A 22,063-nucleotide genomic window follows, 5' to 3' on the forward strand; every position below is an offset into this window, starting at 1 on the left:
AGAGGCCACCAGGTATCTCATTATTTAGAGCTCTGCAGAAAAGATAAAGTTGCCTCAGACATTTACTCACTATGTGACTGTGGGCAAGTCATTTAACTCTAAATGCTTCAATGTCTTAAATGGTAAAATAGGAATAGTGACAGGGCCAACCCTTTAAGTTGTTCTTCCTTCCTTTCTTTATTTTCTTGTATTCATTTTTTCCTTTCAATATTCTTCATTTTGTTTCTTGCCTCCTTATCTTCCTATTCACAGCCTAATTCATGTTGATTCACAGCATGAAAATTTTAACCTGATCTCTTTCTCCTGTGGTCCTATTCATCCTTCCACAGGCAATCTAGTGACTCCCTACTCCCAAATATATGGGAGGCTCACCATATTGGTACTAGCCTCAGTTCAGACACCAAATTAGCTTTATTCCAATGCAGCTCTGAACTCTAGAGCTCAAATGAGTTACCAGCCTCAGCCTCCCCGGTAGTAGGGATTACAGGCTTGTTCACCCACACTTGTCTGCTAAAGAGTCATTCTCTTTCACATAGTTACTATTTTTATGATTCATTCATAATTCAAGGTGTCATTGTGAGAAAGAACACCAGAAGCAAGGCATATTCTGGGTAGAAGTTCCAGACCATGACTTCTTCCTGCATACTGTTCTCTAAGTGGATTTTTGCTCTATGTGCCCCTTGGAGAATCAACTTCAGGATAGTTCTGGGATTCAGCTGTGAGTAATATGCAAGTTACTATGGTTAGATTAGGACTGTATTAAAAGAAGGCTCCCATTCTCTGGAACTCATCAAGTCTTTCTCTGAAAGGCTTTTTGAAGGATATTAGAATCATAAATTGAGAGCTGGAAGAGACTATAGAGATCATCTGGTCTGTCTTCTCTACTTTACAGATGAAGAAACTAAGACAGAGAAAGATTAAAATAATTGTCCCAAATCACACAGACCTAGCTAACGGCAGAGCCAGGGCTGGACATTTCACCTTATTGATCTGACTATTAACTATACCCCTAAAATGAAATCTCTTTGAAAGTAAAAATAAGTGTGTAAGCAAGCGAATAATTTTAAGATTATGGTATAGAAACATATTTGTAGGGAATTTGGTTTTAAACTTTTTTATTTTTATCAATTCTTTTAAAAGACATAAAACTAGTTCTTTGCAATGACTTTCCCTACCCCAACAAGAGAAGGGTCCCTCACAGCAAAGACATGCGGTTAAGCCAATTCTTTTGATTCAAAGATGTTTTATTTATTTTTACCATCACCTCTCTATTTCTGTTATTTTTGTTTTGTCATTCTACACTCAGAGCTTATACAATCAAGATTTGGAAAATAGGTGTGTTCTGTCTTCAAACCAATATGATATTTGACCTTTTTCCTTTAGATGTCAATAAAGTCTTATTATCTAGTGGTTTTGGGGAAAGAAGAGAAAATCCACAAACTCTGCCTTGGGTAAATAAGAGAAAGGGCAAGAGTTTTTTTGACAAGTCAAAAAAAAAAAAATCTGAGAGATTCACAGAGTACACTGCAAGTCAAGCTAGTAGAGTGGGCAGCAGCAGTGGAGATATGGATCTATGTCAGAGAGAAGTCAAGAAAACCTCAGGTAGGATTAGGCAGGCGTGATCTGGACATGGGGGCCTCCTTGCTGCCTGTGATTAATATTTTCTGGACATTAGGAACTGAAATTTTTGAATGACAGATACTCAGGTCTCTAGTCTATCTCATCACTAAACCCCATCAGTCGTCTCTCCCCTCTAGGGGAAGTACACTCTCTAGTTTTGACTTGGTGATGAGTTTGATTGGGTTTTCCTCTCACTATGGGACTTCCCAGGTCAGAATTTCTGGAAGCAATCTATGGGTTTGGTTGGCCAATCTCATAGATGAGATCACAGTTCAAATGTCAAAACACCAGAAGTTCCCTGTTGGTTATCCATTAGACCGGGGGAAAGGACAGGTTACTCCACATGGTGATTAGGTTTTGAATGAACTGAGCTGGAAGGTACAACAGGGGTCACCTAGTAGTGTATGGGCCTGAATAAAAAAGACACACAATATGCCTCGAAACTAGCTATCACATTGTGCACCATCTTCCCGTGACAATCATCCCCATTAATCATATGGCATTGTCTTGAGTCCCTTATCTTCTTGCTCAGCCAGCTTTAGCTTGGTGATTTCCAAAATTCCTGATCCAAAGGAGTCAGCAAAGGGATGAAAACAAAAAGTTGAATAGGCAAAGTTTAATATTCTTTCTGGATTCTTAGGTACCTTTTTACAAGCCCATCCAAATTTCCTTCAGTTCCCAGGGGAATGACATTGTTGCCATCTTCTCAGGACTCTGGATACCAGAATTCTTTTTTTTAACAGCTTTATTGACTACAAGAAATTTGCTTAAATATGTTGCCCTTCCCAGTGGCAGCTATTGTAGTTGTATCCCTTAGAACAAATTTATCCTAACCCAATGGTTCCCCCATAGTCAATGGAATTCTTCCAAGATCATCCTGTTCATCTGGCCACAGTCCAGGCTCACACCTTCCTAAGAACTGCTTCTTCCCTCAGGATTTAACAATGATAGGGATGACTTTGGCAAGGAAGAGACCAAGAGAGGAGGTATAGAAGCATAGTAGGGGGATAAGATGAGCCAAGAGGGAGAGCCTGGAAAGACATCAATAGAGGATGACTTGGAGATGGAGTGGAATAGGGAGGAAGATACCTTTATAATCTTTAAGGTGCCTGAAAATCTTCCATTTACAAATGTTGAGAAGTTCTACAGAGTGGAGACTAGATTGAAGCACTTTTTGGGAAGAGTCAGGGAAGGATTAGGGTCTCTGGGCTGGCCACCAAAAGTTACACTCTCAAGATTCCCCAGGTTAAGAGCTGGCTTTGAGCTTCCTGAGGTTTGGGACACTGATCAGTGCTCAGGAGTCTAGTTGGTCCAGAATTCCCTATGGCACCAAAGCAATGACACAAACCCCTGGGAGATTCCAAAACTGACTCTTTCTTTGAAGGGAGAAGATTTGTACCTAATCCTGATGTTCTAGGTCTGTGGCTCACAAGGGCTTTCCGTCCCTCTTAACAGGAGTGATTCTGGGTAAGAACAGATAGGTCTCGGGCAAATAGCACTGGCCATTAAATTGATAATATTTGGAATGAAATCAAATATTTATGTGTGCCCAGGTGAGCAGGAGTGCTATCCATTTCAACACTTTGTGGGAATACCTTACTGCAAGGTTCTGTCCTGTGGAAACTTTTACCATCCCCTTGTCTGAAGGCATCTGGGAGTTTTAAAAAGTGGCCTTTTCCTTAGCCCTCTTACCTTCTCCCTCCCTCTAAATATATATGACAAACCCAAGGAAGATTTTTCATATGTCTTTTTGTCCCTTTCTCTCCATTTGTCTTCCCTTCCCACTTTCTCCAGGCTGGTAATAGCTCTCTGGATTTCATGAAATTGCTTCTGGTCCCTTGACCAAAATACTCAGCAAGGTAGAATGAGGGGCTGAAAGACAAAAGTTCTGGAGAGCAAGTGAAAAGGGTGCAAGATCATTCCCTGTAAAAAAGCATTAATACTAGTAGAATGTTCACACTGGAAATTGTGTCAGCTGGGTAGGGTGGGTGAGGCGGTGGGCCTTAGGAGCCAGTCTCCTAAGCAGAAATCCACCAAAAGCAAAGCCAAAATCTGTGGTTACAGAGGCTGGTAATAAGTGGCAGAAGAAAGCAAGAGTAGGTGAAAAAGAAAGAGATAGAAAAAAAAAAAGCACACAGCTCCCCTATCTAGCCTGGTCCACATAGGCAAGGAATGGGGCTGGCATTGGTGAGGCACCAGAGGTAAGTAGGGGAAATGGAAACATCGATGACTGCTTCACTCAGAATGGACCAAAGCCCCAGCTCCTTGGCCAAAGCCAAATCCTTTGGGTCCAAAGTTTTTGGCATAACATCCTGCAAAGGAAACAAACCATTAAATTTCTATTTGTCACAAAGGCCAGACAAGTAATAGCATGAACTGCCTACCCCAAAAGGTTGCAGTGAGAATTTGTTAACCATAAAATGTTATCGTTTCCCTGAATTCTGTTCTTCCTCTGTCAAATGGGGGTGACAGATAGCACCTTCCTCCCAGGGGTATTAGGAAGATCAAATGGAAAAATGTAGGCAAAGTATTTTGCAAACTTCAAAGGATTACATCAATGTCAGCTATCATTATCATGAGGCAATTAGGGATCATGGTAGATGTAGTGCTGGACCTGGTATCAAAGACACCCGAGTTCAGATCTGGACTCTGACACCAGTTACTAATTGTATGACCCTGGACAAGTCACCTAAGTCATCTCAGCCCCAGTTTCCTTATTTTCAAAATGGAGGTTTATAATAGTACCTTCTTGACAGAGTTGTTGTGAGGATCAAATGAACAAAAATTTTAAAATGCTTTTAATAAAAGCATTTAACTTTATATATAATAATAATAATAATATAATAATAATAATAATAATAATAATAACTTTAAAAATTACAAAAATTCCAGCTACTAATATTATGAACATCAACAGCAGCATCAGGGAGATAAGCTCTCCTGCTTCTTCAAATTAAAAATTGCATACTCAATTAGAAAGAGCCCCGGACCTCCTCTGGATGCAAGTCTTTTCTAGCCTTAAAATTCTCTTAGAGGCAGCTAATTGGTATAGTAGATAGACACCAGCCTTGAAGTCAGGAGCACCCGAGTTCAAATCTGGTCTCAGACACTGAACACTTCCTAGCTGTGTGATCCTGGGCAAGTCACTTAACCCCAATTGCCTCAGCAAAAAAAAAAAAAAAAAAAAAAAAAAAAAAAAACTTTCTTAGAAAGGACATGCAATGCACTCCAGCCATCACCAGTGAGAGTTCCTCTAATCCCTAGAGAAAGACAATTCTTATGTGAGATATTTCACAGACTTTAAAGTTAGACTCTATAAATGTCAATTAATCTGTTTCGGCTGAATCCCTCTGGCTTTATCATAAATGGTTTCCTCCTCATTCTATCCTTGGTGGAAATGGGAAAGGTACCATCCTTCATAAAAGCACTGAACTCATAGTATTTTAAGTGAGAGTCTAAAAACTTGGGCTCCCTTCCCAACTCTGCCACTGTCAAGCTGGGTGACTCTGTGAAAATCATCTTCCCTTTCTATGTCTCACTTTCCTTATGTGTAAAGTGACTGGATTAGGTTTGTTTTTCCCCAAAATTGTGTTCAAAAGAGCTCTTCATGATAATACCAAACTCTCTTTCCATAGCACTTTTAAGCTTGCAAGGCATTTGATTTGTGTATCTCTTTTGTTCCTCCCAGCAATCCAGTGAGATAGGTGCTATTATAATCCCCATTTTACAGATGAGAAAACTAATGCCAAATGGGAGTCACTAAATGGCTTTCTTAGGTCATACATCACAAGAACTGATTTTAGTTCTTTCTCCAAATTTAGTACTTAATCCACTTTCAGTCAATCCATCATCAATCCCTAACCTACTCTATGCTGGGCTCAAGAAAATGTAGATGCTAGCAAGGAGTCCTCTAAAATGTTAAATATTAAATTTTCTTGCCAACTACCTTGACGCTATAGCTGCTTCACTTTTCCCCACTCAGATCTGAACTCTGTGCACTAGACCCTCCCCGCCCCGCCCCCCGGGGGAAGTAAATCTACTCCTCCCCCCAACTCCACACCCTTTGTAACTTCTCCCTGAATCAGATCTGTCTTAAGTGAATAAAGATTAGCTTAGTCAGTTATATATCATCAGTCCCAGATCAGACTATGCATCCCATTCAGTCCTATTGTCTACACAAGTTATCTAGCCATCATGCTCATCCTGTCCTCCAACAGTGACCCCACCTCAATTTTACTTATTTTAAGTATAATAACCAAATCAGACTTTTACTTTTGGGAATAGCATGTCAATCTACTGCATCGTGGATCAAATAACCATCTTTGGCATTCCCCAGACCATCTCCCTTCCCTGGCCACCATTACCCTCCGTGTGCTATCTCTCTCAATAGAAACGAATTCCTCAAAGGCAGCTGTCTCACTATTTGTATCTCCAGCATCTAAAACTATATCTGGCACAGAGTAAGTGCTTTAAAAAAGCCTTTTCATATGTTTCTACAGCAGATTTTTAATATGAAAATTGGCTTTAATTTTCTCTATTTTGTCCCAAAGTTCTCCTGACCTCCTATTTATTCAAGGGCATTCTATACACTTAAAGTTCCTGGATTAGAATTTATAGATTCAGGCAAACATATTCCATGACCCAAAGTCTTAATTTGTAGAAGATAATAAATACTAGGTGAATACTCTGAAATACTTTCCTGACCTGAGATTTGATGTCTCTTTCATGAAACAGTGGCTTTTCTGTAATGTGAGTGGGCCTAAAGTCATATCTCACTGTCATCTCTCTACTCACCTTTGCAGTAAATTTCTCCATCCTTGTCTGCCAAGGTGGTGGACTCCAGGCCTTTGCCACACTTGGCACATCGGAAGCAGCTCTTGTGCCAGGACTAGGAAGAGAAAGGATGTGTGAGTTCTGTGGTGAATCCTCCCACTCCAGCTCCTAGGAGTAACTATTTGAATAAGTTCAAGATACTAAATAAGGTCTACATTGCCAATGGCTATGAAAAATGTGCTTTGTATTCCAGTTTGGAGAGAGACAGATAGACAGACACACACACACAGAGGAAAAATGAATGAGAAAGGAGACAGAGAGAGAATGAGAGAGACAGAGAGAGAGAGAGACAAACAGAGAGAGACAGAGACAGACAGAGAGAGAATGAGAGAGACAGAGAGACAGAAACAGAGAGAGACCGAGACAGAGACAGAGAGAGACAGAGACAGAGAGACAGAGAGAGACAGAGAGAGAGAAAGAGAAAGACAGAGAGAGAGAGAGAGAGAGAGAGAGAGAGAGAGAGAGAGAGAGCATATATGGGAGATATCACAGTTATTAACATAACCAACTGCACTGAGATGTGGCTATTAAGTCAGACAAATAGCATTTATTAAGGACCTACTATGTGCCAGATCTAGTGCTAAGTGTTAGGGATACCATAAGGAGTTCACAGCCGAATGGGGGACAGGACACAACATACAATTATGTTCAAACAGGAAAAATACAGGAGAAATTGGAGATAATCTCAGAGGAAAGGTACTAGAATCAAGGGGACTTGCAGAAGGAAGGTCCTTTAGCAGGAGGTAGCCAGGAGACTGGGATGAGGAGAGAAAACATTCCAAGCAAGGGGGCAGTGAAAATGTTCAGTGTGGTGTTCGAGGAAAAGCAAATGGGTCATCGTCACTGGACCTAAGGTATGTTGAGAGGAGTGAGATGTAAGAAGGCTGAGGAAGCAGGTAGAGGTCACATTTTGAAGGGCTTTGAAGGCCAAACTTGCTTTATTTAACACTGCATACCTTATAGGTGTTGGCTATGCTATACATTGGCAAAAAGAACAACACTCCCTCCCTTATCTCCAAGGACAGCTATTCAAATTCTCCATAAATCTTGTTATACTTACTATGAATTTTAGAAAGAAAACTCTTTCCTTATTTGTATAGTAACTTCTTATTATGCTGTTTTGTGTATATTTTGTGTATGCTCTTATAGATAATCATTCAAGCCTTTGCCTTGGGAAAAGAGGGTGGTGTATTTGGCTCATTTGTTCACTTAGAGCGTGACTTTTTCCACCTTGGGTCTCATGATTTTTAAGTTGAACACATACTGTTATTTATTTTTAGCTATAAAAATGCACTTCAGACACATTTTGCTGACAATACAAACTTTCCTAACAAAGTGAATTCAGCCATTGTCTTATGGCTGAAAAAAAAGCCAAACGATTTTATCCTAGAGATAAGGTGATGGGTTTTTGGCTATAAATCTAGATAGGTATCAGGGGATCTCCATTTTAATCATCTTTTCAAATGTCTATATCTCTTTTCCTTTTAGGATTATTTCTCATAATTCTTTTTAATAACTCATTTTATAAAAGTGGAAAGAGTACTACTGGACTTGTATTCTAATGACATTTTTAATCCTGGGCAAGTCACTTGCCTACCAGGCTTCTCTTTTCCTAACTATAAAATGAGGTTGATAAAAATAATAATAATACTGCCAGTACCTGCCTCACAGAGTTATTGGGAGAAAAGTCCTTTGTAAATCCTAAAGTATTACACAACATTTTTTAGCAGGTGTAAATCTTCCCTCTTTTATGGATGGAGAAAATAAAACTCAGAAAACATACTAACTTAATGAGGGTCAAGCAGTAAGTGAGTGACAAAAGATTCCATCCCAATCTCCAGAACTACTAGCCCAGAGCCATTATTCCCCAGCTGTGACATTTATCTCATTCTATTACAGATTATCATGATTTGCATATGTTCTGTGCCTCCCACTAGATTGTAAATTCCTTGAGGACAGGAAAGTGGTTTGTTTGATTATTTTATGCTTCCTCAAGTGTGGGCTTAAAAAAGATCTAAGCCAGATCTTAGATCTCTTGATATAAATTGCTTCCAGTTTTATTCTTCTTAACCAGATAACTGTCCCAGATCTTAAGACTTTACTGTTTCATACCTCAATTTCTCTTTCTCTCTTCCCCCTGCTCCTGCTCATATAAAACAGCAAGGGGAACTCAATCTTTCATCCCTGAGAAGGGGAGAGAGAGATGGCAAGGGAAAAAAGAAGTCTCTACAGAACAGGTGAAAACCAAAGTACTCAATCCAAATATGGAAAAAGAGCAGCTTAGTATTAATGTTAGAGTCCATCTAAATTCTTTTTTTAAATAGTATTTTAATTTTTCCAATTGTAGGTAAAGATAATTTTAACATTCTTTTTTTTTCTTTTTTAAATAGTTTTATTTTTTCTAATTACATATAGACAATTTAAACATATGTTAAGTATATAGACTATATGAACATATATATGTATATATATATATAAAACATTCATTTTTATATAAAATTTTGAGTTCCAAATTTTCTTCCTCCTTTGTTGACATTAAATAATTTAGCATAGATTATATTTGTGCAATTATATAAAATATATTTCCACATTAGTCATGTTATGAAAGAAGAAATAGATAAGGAAAAAAAACAAAAAGAAAGTGAAAATATTATGCTTCAATCTGCATTCAGACTCCATCAGTTCTTTTTCTGGATGGTCCACTTAAGTTCTTTACAAAATTCATTGAATTCAAGTGAATTTGAAGTTACTTTGGAAGGAAATCTCAGCTTCAGGATCAATTTATGTCTTCAATACTGATGCTCAGACAAAACTTCAATTTTCTACCCAAATATGAATAGTCCAGACTACCCCCTTCAAGGTCATGTATTTGAGATCTCCCTGAATTAACCAGGCCCTGGGAATTTTATCTTCTAGCTTCCCCACTCACCCAAGGGCCATTAAGAAGATTGTATTTTTTTTTTAACTTTTGATCTGATTTTTCTTGTGCTGCATGAAAGTCGTGAAGATAAGAATAATAGAAATGAACATGGTTAACATATATTGGATTATCTGCTGTCTGAGGGAGGGGGTGGTGAAGAAGGGAGGGAGAAAAAAAATTTGGAACACAAGATTTTGCAAGGGTGAATGTTGGAAACTCTATGCATATATTCTGAAAATTAAAAAAATCTATATTCAATAGGAAACAACCAAGAAATTTATATCTAAAATTATATATTCCTTATGTTGGATTACTTGCTGTCTAGAGGAGAAGGGTGGGAGGAAGAGAGGGAAAAATTTTAGAACACAAGGTTTTGCAAGGGTGAATGTCTGAAACTATGCATATGTTTTGAAAATGAAAAGCTATTATTGAAAGAAACAAAGAAAGAAAGAAAGAAAGAAAGAGAAAGAAAGAAAGATTGTACTAAAGAAGACTCTTCAAGGTGCTTTTAGTTTTAAAAGGAAAAAAAAAAAAAACACTGTCCAATGTTTCCTTAGGAATGTTAAACCACCATGGGACCATCAATGGTCATCAGTGTTTCCCATCCAGACTTTATGGCAAGTGAACAAAGATGGCTACAAGTCCCTTTATGGAAAAATGCAAGATTAAAGTTTGCGCAATTTTACTTGGGACCTCCCCAAAATAGCCAAGTTCTCAGCAGCTGGATCTCATAAAAAATCATTTAATGGGCTGAGTTGCTGATACATGGACAGCTCCCAGAGATAAAGAGAAAACCACAAGATAGTCCAGATGGGATACAATGGTACCTTTCCAGGTCAAAGAGACTGCTGGGTTTGGAGGAAAAGAGGAATACTGTGAAACAAATAGAATGAGGATGGGATTAGAATGGTAACTGCTCATTTCAGCTATAATGAGAGGCTTTCATTCCAGAAAAAGTAAAGGGAACTAGTCAATCTCTGGTTTCCTGGATCTCTGAACCTACCAAGTTTGTTCTCCCCCAGATGACCTTGGGTGAGTGGCAGTGTGGTCACTTAAGGGGCTAAGATCAGGGTGTCCCAAAATATAATTTTTGCCTCCTCAGATTACTTAAATTCCTGTTTCATATCTCTCAGGCTACAAATGGATCAAATCCTGGATCCCTACCATACCCCAGATCCTTCTTACTGTCTCTTCAACCAAGTTCTCCCCATTTCTACACTTGTACAGCTCCAAAAATGTTCTGCTTATCTAGATTACTCTTACGCTCAAAAAAGGTGGCGATAACTTTCCTTTTTCTTTCTCAACACAAAACACAACCTCTCACAAGAAGTCTTTCTGGATCCTCCCAGTTCCTAGTACCTCCTCTCATTATTTTTCTTTCCCATCATCTACAGGAAATCTTTCCCAACCCATCTTAATGCAGGCATCTTCCCTCTCTTAATTATTTCCTATTTATCCTATATATACACATTTGAATATATCTATTGGCTTGTTGTCTCCAACAACAATTAGACTGTAAGCTCACCGGCAGACTTTTTTCAGTCTCTTTTTGTATTCCCAATACTTAGTTTGGTACACAGTAAGTACTCAGTTGATATTTATTGAATGATTGCCTGACTTATTTTGTATATAATGATTTACATATATATTTTCTCCTCCAAAAGAATGTAAATTTCTAGGGGCAACTAGGTAACACAGTAGATAAAGCTCTGAACCTACAGTCAAGAAAACCTTAGTTCTGATACTTACTAGCTGTGTGACTACAAACTAGTCTCTGCCTCAGTTGCCCCAATTGCAAAATACGGATACTAGCATCTCCCTCTCAGGTTACTGTGAGATTCAAATAATATGTTATTTTAAAACTGTTAAATACAATGTTTGGCACATAGTGGGCATTTAGTAAAAATCTCTTCCCTTTGTTTCCCACCCCCTCACCATCACAATCCCACCCAGCTGAAGACAGATACTATTTCATTTTTATCTTTGAAATAAGAGTGCCTAGCACAGTTCCTGGCATACAGAAGGCATTTAATAAATGATCCTTAGTCTAGTTCAGCCTTAATTCAAATCCTAAAGGTAATAAATACATGAGATGACATTTATATCAATTGCCTTTTGTCTGTAGTAATGATGTAGAGTGATAGATAAGGAATCATAGCCTGGAAAACTAGGTCTAAGTCAGACCTTGCCTCTATAGTCATGTGATCCTGAGCATGTCACCTTCACAGGATTATAAATTTAGAGCTGAAAGAGATGTTAGGACCATCATTTCCAACCCCTGAGGTGATGTGTCTGGGGTCACATAGTAGAGTCAGGCCAGATGACTTCCCTGGACCTCAGATCCTCTTCTAGAAAACAAGGGAGTTGAATTCGGTGATCTCTCTTCCCTTCCTCTAGGATTTCCCACCAGTGTGTTTTAGTCTATATGCCCAGAGAAAGGCTAAATCTAGGCAACTATGAACAAGTGCAGACATCTTTTAAAAGTCTATTTAATGGTAACAAAATATAGTAATGAGTGTTTTGAGTTTTTTTGAAAACAGCACTACAAGGGATCTACAAGGAATCAAGTACAGCCAAGGGATCCGGCAGGCAGAGTATTAAAACAAATATAAGGAGTTCAAAGCTGTCTTCAAGAAGGTTGTGAGGAGCCTAACTCTGAAAGTGAGACATGACATTTGGCTAAATGACTTTGTTCAGAACTTATTTCAAAAAAAGCTCTTCTCTTTACCTCCCCAGCCCGCTCATTCCCCACACGTGTTACTTGGCCCTGGCCGGCTGGCGGCTTACCTTCCCAGCTCCGATCACTTTTTCCGCAGCATAGACAGCCTGTCCACACCGAGGGCAGCTTTCGGACCCTCCTATCTTCTGGGCAAACTTGGACGCATTAGGATTGGTGGTGGGTCTGTGTCCAGGGGTCCTAGAGGTGGCAAGGATGAGAATCATGATTTCCCATTTACATAACACTTTAGGTTTCTATAAAGTACTTGCAAGTACCTTATTAAACAGGGGAATTCTTATTAATCCCATTCATACACGAAGGACCTGATACTACATGGGCAAGTGATTGTGAGGCGAGGTCATAGAGTTGTCATGAAGCTGATATGAATGCTCCAAAGACTTTGGCTAAGGAATCTCTTGGAAAGACATATTACCAAACATTTCCTCCCTCCTTTTATCTGAGTCCAGGAATGGAAACCTTTGAACCACAGAGAGAGAAAAGTCCAGAGAGGGACTCAGAAAAAACTGGGGTGACTTGGATGAACTGATGCAAAGTGAAACGAGCAGAACCAGAACAATTTACACAATAACAATATGCTTTAAAGATTTAATAATTCTGATAAAACAATAACAACTCAGAAGACTCAGGAAGTTCTACTTCCAGAGAGAGAACTGATGGACTCAGAGGGCAGATTTGAGGTTGGATTTTTTTGGACATGGCCAGTGTTTAAGGCCATGGAATTTGTTTTGTTTGATTATGCATGTTAATGATGGGTTTTGTTTTTCTCACTTTCTCCATGAGGGAGAGTGAATGCAAACTCAAAATAAAATAAAATAAAATAAAAAGACCTATATAATTCTCTAGACCACTGCTCCCATTTTACAGAGGTGGAAACTGAGGTGTGGCTAAGTCAACTGTGCTAGTCTAGGTCACACAGTTAATTAATGGCAGAGCTGGGATAAGTATGCAAATATCCAAGTTCCTAGAACAATTCCTAGAACATCTTTCTGCTACAATATATTGCCTTTCCAGTCACCTATATTTAAAACCTCAGGATCATTTTCATTTCTTATTTGCAAAACAATGTACTGACCTGAACCATTCCCCAATAATCCAACAATGCTTCTGTTCTAACCTCTGTGCCATGAGACATCTAAATGCAAAGCACTCTCCACAGGACAGACCTTGGTAGAAAACTGGGCAGAAATCTTTGCGGCTTAACAGCCATGCCATTGGGACCAGGAAGCCAATACGAACTGACCACAGGCAAGTCAAAGGGTACTGTGTCTTTAAGGATAATTCTGTTGTAACCACCTGGGAAAGGGAAGTTACTTTGGACAATATCTGAGCAAAAGATGTCCCCACTGAAAGCATGGTTGTTGTAATTGGGACAAGAAATTAAAGTGGTGAGAACTTTAAGAAAAAAAAAATGGGCAAAGATTTTCTCCAAGCCTTCCAATTTTCACTGAAAGCTTTTCAAAATGCTCTGGAGCTGGGATGTAGACCAAAGAGTAGGAATCTTTCCACTATACCACAGTGGTATACTAGAAAAATCACCACACCCAGAATCAGGAGACCAGAATTCTTGGTCCAAAAGACCCAGGATTAAGTCTTTCAGTGTTAATAAAAGTAGGCCTCAGTTTCCAGCTCTGTAAAATGAGACAGCTGGATTATAGAGGATCCCTCAAGTCCTTTCCAACTCTGACATTTACAATTCCATGATTCTGTACAGCTAACTAAAGTTCCTCTGGGGCTTCAGAAATAGTCATAGTACAAGTTATGGCCATAGCCACACCAAGCTGGCTTTCAGAAAATCTCAAAGGTAGTTAAGTTGCCTAGTGGATAGAACACAAACTTAAAGTCAGTTAAGACCTGAGTTCAAATACTACCTCAGATACTTAGATGTATGATTTTGCTTTGTAGTTGAATAATTTTTTTCCAATTACATATAAAAATAATTTTTAGGGGTGCTTAGGTGGCACAGTGGATAGAACCCTGACTCTACAATCACAAGGAACTGAATTCAAATCCAGCCTCAGACACTTAATAGCTATGTGACCCTGGGCAAGTCTGATTACCTCCAAAGAAAAAAAAGACTTTGATATTCTTTTTTAAATTTTGCATTTCATTGTATACAGTAGCAGTAATAATGTGTGATAATCAACTATGATTGACTTAGTTCTTCTCAGCAATACAATAATAATCCAAGATAGTTCCAAATGCCATTCACATTTGAAGAATGAACTATGGAATCTGAACACAGATCATATTATTTTCACTTTTTTAGAGTGTTTTTTCCTTTTGTTCTGTTTCTTTTTTTACATGAAGTGGAAATGTACCACCAAGCTTTGCAGAGCCCTACCTCACTTAAATCCAATTTGCTTGCATGTCACGCTATCACCTCCCTGCTGCCAAGTCAGTCTTTGAGAATGAAAGGACAAACAACAACAATGTGGAAATGTTTCCATGATTATATAAGTATAACCTATATCAGATTGCTAGCTGTCTTGTAGAAAGGAGAGGAAATGGAAGGAAGGAGAAAAATTTGGAAGTCAAAATCTTATTTAAAAAATTAATGTTGAAAACTATCTTTACACATAATTGGAAAAAAATACTATTTTAAAAAAAATGAATTCCAAATTCTTTTTCTCTCCTCTCCCATCCCTGGGACAGCAAAGAATTTGATATAGTTCTATATATATACCATCAAACAAAACATATTTTAATATTGGTCATGTTGTGAAAGAAGAAACTAGCTTTGTAACTTTGGACAGGTCTCTCTCAGACTCAGTTTTCCCATCTTTGAAATGGGGGAATAGTACTCCCTACCTTACAGAGTTGTTGTAAGGATACAATGGGACTACCATAGAAGGTTATTACAATGTTATTACAAATAACAATTACAATGTTATTGGGTTGAGTTGTTAGTAAGTTGCTCTCTATACTGAAACAGGAGCTACCTTCCACCTCTGCTCAGGCAGTATCTCCAATGAGCAATCATCCTGTCTCTGAGGATGTCCAGTGACAAGGAGCTCCCTCCCTCCAGAGAAAGCCCATCCCCCTCTGGGATTGTTCTACTTGTTGGAATTTTTTCCCCTGTCTTGTGCAGAAATTTCTCTTATCTCCATTACTCCAACTTGTGTCCTCCAGAGCCAAGCAGGCTTCCACGTAATAGTCCTTCATATACTTTAAAGGCATTTATCATGTCTTTCCTAAATATGCTCTTCTCCAAGGTAAACATTCCCAGCTCCTTTAGCTCATCCTTCTATAGTAGAGGCTTGAAGCCTTTCACTATTCTAGTGGCATTTTTCTGGATTCTCTCTACTTTTTATTAATATCCTTCCTAAAATGTAATGTCCTCAATTAAAGACCAGATTCCATGTGTGATCTAACCAGGATCATGAGGTCAGTGAGATCATCATCTATCTAGTACTAATCCCGGTGACTCTCTAAACACAAGGTAGAAGAGTATTATTTTTTGTTTATTTCCCATGACTCCCATTAAGCTTGTAGTCCACAAAGACCTTCTGGTTGTTTTCATACAAATAACTAACCACGCCTTTCTCACTCTGTGAAAAAGATGGAATTCTGTACTCACTCCTCATGCTTGATGCCCAGCGACTCCCCTTTGTCAGTGCTCAGTGTTCCAGCTCCCTGACCATAGCCGTAGCCCTTTGGACCATACTTCTTGCCATAACAGGACTTGCAGTAAATCTCTTCACCATGAACAGCCACAGTTGTACTATCCAGATTCTTCTTGCAAACCACTGGAGAGGAAGAAATAAAAAAAAAAAAAAAAAAATCTGTGAGAGCCAGACCTAACCAGGATAGGACAACTGGGGCTTTGGCCCAGGGCATAAAATTTAGAAAGTACTAAAAGCTATTGCAATCCTTTAGGCACGTAAGAAAAAATAGCAGCTAGTTAGCCCCCAAAAAGGCAAAATAGGAAATTATAGATTCCAAGACAGTCCATGTGAATTCCACCTCATTTTAGTCCTACCACCCTTTCCCTCTAGCATGATGGCTTCTCCAGAAATGGTGTCCGAGGGTCTTGGCTTAAAAAATTGATCCTGGGAAACAACATCTTTGGTACAATGTTTCATGGTACAAAAATCATTGATTCCCATTTTAGGGTAGGTTAAAGTCACAGACAGAAATGCAATGATGAAAGGGACCAGACACCTTAGTTTACACAGGAGGAAAGTGAAGCCTGAAAAAATAAAAGACTTGCTTCCCAGGCCAACTCTTCCTCCAAACTTAATGCTCTGAGGATTTATGTACCTCTTAGAACTGAAAGGTAAAAGAATCTGGGATGATCTAGTGCACAAATTATAGAGGGTTTGGATTTAGGAAAATTTTACAGCCAATCCTGGGGCTATTCTGGCTTTAGAAAATCTCCCAAGTCCTCACCTCCAAGGAAAGGGTCACAGTAATTATCACCCTCCCCCTCATTTCACCCTCCCTTGAAGCACCCTGGACTCTTGGCTCCCTGTTTTTGTTTTTTTATTTTGGTACAAATAGCAGTTATCTTTCCTTAAAGGTCCCTTGACTAATTCTTCCTCTACTCTCCCGCCCCTGAATCTTCAGGTTAGAGATTTTTGCCTAAATATAGGTCCTCCTGGCCTGCCCCTGTCCCTCCCAATCCTCACCCTAATCCAGTACAGAAGCAAGACTAAATAAGGAACTTTCCAGCCTCTTCTCTAATGGGCTGGCCTCCCAGGAGGAGCTCCCTGTGGTGAGGAAGGAGGGAGAGGGACAAAAGGCCAAAGGCTCCAACATTCCCATCTAGGGATAAGAAGTCTCCAGATTTGGCCAGGATCATCCTTTTCCTCCCTTGAAGCCCAGATGAGACCAAAGGGAAGGTGGGAAACCTTGAAGAAGCTAAGAGGATTAAAGGGGCTCTTAATTTAAAATATTAGATCTAGAAGAGATCTAAAAGAACATCTGGCCCAGTACCTTCATCTTACAGATAGGAAAGAAAGCGAGATGCTGAGCAGGGAATTAACCTTTGGGAGACTCAGTTTCCTCATCTGTAAGATGGCCATGATCGTGATACCACCTATTTCAGGATTACTTTGATGAAAGCACTTTGTACACCCTTATATTCTCTAAGATCCTGGCAGATCCAGGGTTATAATACAAGTGCCCCGAAACCGTGCTCCATACCACCCCCTCCTTTTTTTGAGACAGGCTTTAAAAATTTAAGCAGTTTTATGTACAATGCAGCATCATACCATGGAGAGCATACATTCAGACACATTTGAAATACTTCTTAAGGGTTCAAAACAGGAACACAGAAAAATAAACAGGAATATACTGAACACTGACCAAAAAAAAAAATGATATGATAAAGAATATAAAGTATCATTTTGCTTTCAACACTTCCAAAGATACATATGTGGGGGTAGCTAGATGGCTCAGTGGATAGAGCACCTGCTCTGGAGTTAAAAGAACCTGAGTTTGAATTATATACACGTAACATCAAAAAGGCTCACCTCATCACATGCTAAAAGCATTGCTTTTTAGTGTAAGGCTATTATCATTTGAGCTTAAATAAGACATATTAGAGCTCAGAGTCCAGATGTTAAACCCAAGGGCCTCAGGCTCCCTTCTAATTATCACTATCTAGTTGTATCTGATTTTTGTGATCCAACCCGGGTTTTCTTGACAAGGATACTGGAATGGTTTGCCTTTTCCTTCTTCAGTGAATTAAGGCAAACAGAGTTTAAATTTCTTGCCCAGGATCACACAGCCAGTGAATGTCTGAGAACAGATTTAAACTAACATCCTTTGGACTCCAGGCTCAGCCCTCAATTTGCTGAATCTCTAGGGTCATTTTTATACCAGAATAAGGTTTAGAAAGAAAAATTTAGTAGTAAAGTCCCATGTTTCAGTGATTTTAGTAATTTATATCCCAGTCATAGGGCTCTTGACCAAAAATATTCAGGGATTCTACACTGTAAATACTCTTGGGAGGTTCTATTGTCCAGTCAGCAAAACTGGAGCAGCCAAATCTAACACTTCACCTGAATATGAAATTAAACTAACCATTTATTCTAATGAAGTTCCCTCCCTATTAGTGTCACTCTTGTATACAGATTTTTCTTTTCAATCAAAAGGGAAGTAATAACAAGTATAATAAGTAGCTGACTGGCCTTGGACTCCAAAAGATCTGAGTTTGAGTTCTGCCACTGACACAAACTGGCTGCATGGCCTTAAACAACTCTGAAGATCATAAATCCAAGCCAGATTTCAGAAGACTTGGAATTCATGACTTTCCCCTCATAGAGATTCAAATAACTTCTCAAAATCCCCAGGGAACTTTAAACAGTAAATAGTAGAGCAAGTGTTATTCTACATTGGTAGAGAGAATTTCCTTAGTGAGAATTCTCTAAATCCATAAAACCACAATCTGATTTTCCAAAAAGTTTCTGAGAGATTTCTGTACTGCTCTTTACCAACCTGTGGGAGCCATCATTGCAGACACCAAAAAAGAGGTCCCCTGGTACATCTTAATAGGGATTTAAGTTAGATTAAAACCTAATTAGAAAATATTTAGCAGAATAAATAACCATACAATAAAACATAGATAATGTTAATTTGTGGTTTTCTATATGTATAGATTAGTGGTCTCCCTTTAGAGCATCTAGGTGGTGAAGTGAGTAGAGAGGTCTGGAGTCAGGAAAGATACTTACTAGCTACGACATTGAGCAAGTAACTTAAATTAACCCTGTTTGTCTCAGTTGCTCATCTATAAAATGACTTGGAAAAGAAAATGGCAAACTACTCCAGTATCTTTGCCAAGAAAATCCTAAATGAGGTCAAGAAGAGTTAGACATGACTAAACAACAATGCTATGGCCAAGTACTGAGGATTCAAATATAAGATGAATAAATGTATATTCATCTATTCACATAGTGAATAAATATTTATTCATTCATTCATACTGTCAACCTACTAGTGACTACTTTCATTAATCAAGGTTAAGACCGATTGAATTTTAATTTCCACAGGGTTCACTGCCAAATACTTCTTTTCCCCAAGAGATGTTTTTTATATATACTTCCTCTCTTCTCAGGATAAACACATGCTCATAAAGCAGGGAACCTGAGACATTGAGGTGGATTGTTTATCAATCATTGCTAGCTACTCTATCTTAACCCTTACTACAAAAATACTGGGAATCCCTTGAAAATATTTAGCACTTGTCTGGCCCCACGTTTCCCCTCCAAGTTGCCTCTTTTTGTGCTTGTTGGATGTCCCATATGCCTCCCATCTCTCTACAACTACTGGTTCCAAGTTTGATTCCTCCCTGCTCTATCTGGTATATCCTAGCTTTCCCTTGTCCTGCCCAAAGTGGTCATACCAGATCAGGAAAATCCACAACCAAGGACTCAAAATGTCAGAGGAAAACAATCTCAAGGTTTTAAGGACAGTAATACGATTATTTCTTTTACAGCTGGTTCAGAGTTTGGCATAGTAGTACCAGGAACTCTGCCTAGACCTCAAATCCTGACGAACCCATCTATTCTTCTAGGAAGGAAAAAAGTCCTTTTATATTGTTGATCTCCCTAAATTCAAATTGAGAGCTGCCATCAGATTAACAAACATCTTCTTGATCACAAATTTTTTCCCTTTGCCTGAAATTTCAATTCAGATTGTGATAGGTTTATAAGTGATGTATCAGAGAACCTCATTATTAGAAAGTATTTCAGAATCCATCAAGTACAAAAAATCCTTTTTTAACCAGGAATAATCTCAATGAAATCTCTAGCTTGTGCTGAGATTTCATTGAGATTATTCCTGGTTAAAAAAGGACTAGCTTGTGCTGAAGAAGAAAGAAAAGAAGGATGGAAGGAAGGAAGGAAGAAAGGAAGGAGGAAGTAGGGGAGAGGAAAGAGAGAGAGAGAGAAAGAGAGAGAGAGAAGAGAAGAGAAGAGGAGAGGAGAAGAGAGAGAGAGAGAGAGAGAGAGAGAGAGAGAGAGAGAGAGAGAAAGAGAGAGACAGAGAGAGAGAGAGAGAGAGAGAGAGAGAGAGAAAGAGAGAGAGACAGAGAGAGAGACAGAGAGAGAGAGAGAGAGAGAGAGAGAATGAGAATCAGTCAACTGCCCAGTGATTCAAAGTGAAAAACATACTACTGTCTGAATTATCTGCACATATCAGTCAAAGGTATTTTTCCAGCCCAGGATATCCAGAGTGTTGCCAATTCCCCATTAGATAAAAATTAGAAGTGAAATGAACAAAATGGAGAACTGGCAATCTGGTGAACAACATGGCAAATTCAACTGGATACTTAAAAGCAAAAGAGACATCTATGACCAAAGAGCCAATATGGCTTCCTAGATACATCAAAGCAATAAATTATCTAGAATCTAACATCTCTCATTGCTCCACAGGTAATATAGCCCATTGGTTACTCCCCAAAAAGGACATTCATCTCTTGCCTCAGTACCTTTGTACAGGTTGTCGCTGATACCTGCCATACTTTCCCTCTTCATCTCCCCTTCCTTAGAATTCTTAGCTCTCTTTAAGGTCATTTCAAGTACTACCTCCTACGTGACGCCTTTTCCAATTCCCCCAGTTGTAGGGCTCTCCTCCCAATGACCATGTATCTATTTTGTATATATCCTGAATTTACTCACCTGAGAACATGCTCTCTTCCTTGATAAGGGAAGGTAAGGACTGTCTCACTTTTTTCATCTGTGTCTCCAGTGCCTATTACAGTGCCTGGGACATGGATACTAAGGTATAGTTGGGAATTACCAGGTAGAGAAGTTCATTCTTCTGTTGCAGGTGAGCACCTCCTCTGCAGCTCATAGTCTTACAGAGTCAGTGTCCCAGTAAGTCCCCTGCCCAGGGTCACACAGCTAATATGTGCCAGAGGCACAGGACTTTCTTGTTTTGGGGCCAGTTCTCTATTCATTACTCCAAGCTACCTTTTAACTACTTAGAACATGATTGGTGCTAACTTAACAAAAGCGCCCTGATTAATAATATTCAGGAACCAGTTTGGATATTCCTGCAAATGTTCCCCAGGAGAATGAACTGTCATTTAAGAATACATTCTGTTCCTTTGGCATGTGTGTGTGTGTGTGTGTGTGTGTGTGTATGTGTGTGTGTGCTCCTTTTATGCCTTTTCCAGCTTTGGATACTGGTCATGTCATGATTGAAAATGCAGAATCATGGTCTCTGTGGTAATCTGGCCCCAGATCCTGCCCTTGCCTATCTGCACCATAGTCCATTTCTGACTATCTCCATTTGTTGTCTTGACTAATCCTGATTAGAAACAAAATCATTCAGGCTACAAGAAAGCTAATACCCCAGCTAGCCCTGTTTAGACAGAGATTAAACAACATTCTTCTGGAAACTGCTCCTCCCCAGAAGACAGGACCCTCCTCTCCACCAGCTTGCCAAGACAGCTCCCACTCACTCTGGAAAGATAAACAACTCAAAAATTCCAAAGTGGAGGCTCTGACAGAAAGCTGCTGATAACAAGATGCTGCTGCTTCTGAGCTCTCCACTGTAGGCCAGGGGCCAACAGGGACTCACTGGGGTCCATTGGGTACATGCTCACCAAACATATCCCTTCCGGCTGTCAACTGAGAGGAAATCAGCAATAACCTTTCTTAGATATGTTTGGGATATCTTCAGCCTGATTAACTTAGCAATAAGGAAAGAGGAATGTCAGTGGACATGGAGCTAATTTTATCTTCTCAGTTAAACTGGATAATTCAAGCTTATATCCTTCCTCAACTTGCCCTGCCATCCACTAATCTTCTTTTCTACCTGGTTCAAATGAATACACAATTAACCAATCTCTGCTTTAACTAGTATAACTCAGAAATAGCCTCAATTTGCAGAATCTCTAAAATGGACTGGGAGCTTTCGGATGTTTCTACAGTAGGATTTGGGGTGATTGGGGAGAACTTTTGATTTCATTCATGTAGGGAATTCCAAACACAAAAACTCTT

The 22,063-nt window shown here is 39.1% G+C and overlaps 1 protein-coding gene across 1 annotated transcript in view; it reads right to left on the reverse strand.

Annotated features, from left to right (window-relative positions):
* Positions 1-2,216: 2,216 nt before the first annotated feature.
* CSRP1 (cysteine and glycine rich protein 1) overlaps positions 2,217-22,063 on the reverse strand; it is a 34,342-nt gene continuing 14,495 nt past the window's right edge. The window contains exons 3-6 of the mRNA XM_031937128.1: positions 15,691-15,859; positions 12,161-12,290; positions 6,415-6,508; positions 2,217-3,932 (exon numbers count right to left, since the gene is read on the reverse strand). Coding sequence (XP_031792988.1) covers positions 3,856-3,932; positions 6,415-6,508; positions 12,161-12,290; positions 15,691-15,859 — 470 coding nt within the window. The 3' untranslated portion in view covers positions 2,217-3,855. The remainder of the gene's footprint in view (positions 3,933-6,414; positions 6,509-12,160; positions 12,291-15,690; positions 15,860-22,063) is intronic.

This window comes from Sarcophilus harrisii, chromosome 4 (genome assembly GCF_902635505.1).
Source record: "Sarcophilus harrisii chromosome 4, mSarHar1.11, whole genome shotgun sequence".
Classification (NCBI taxonomy): Eukaryota; Metazoa; Chordata; class Mammalia; order Dasyuromorphia; family Dasyuridae; genus Sarcophilus; species Sarcophilus harrisii.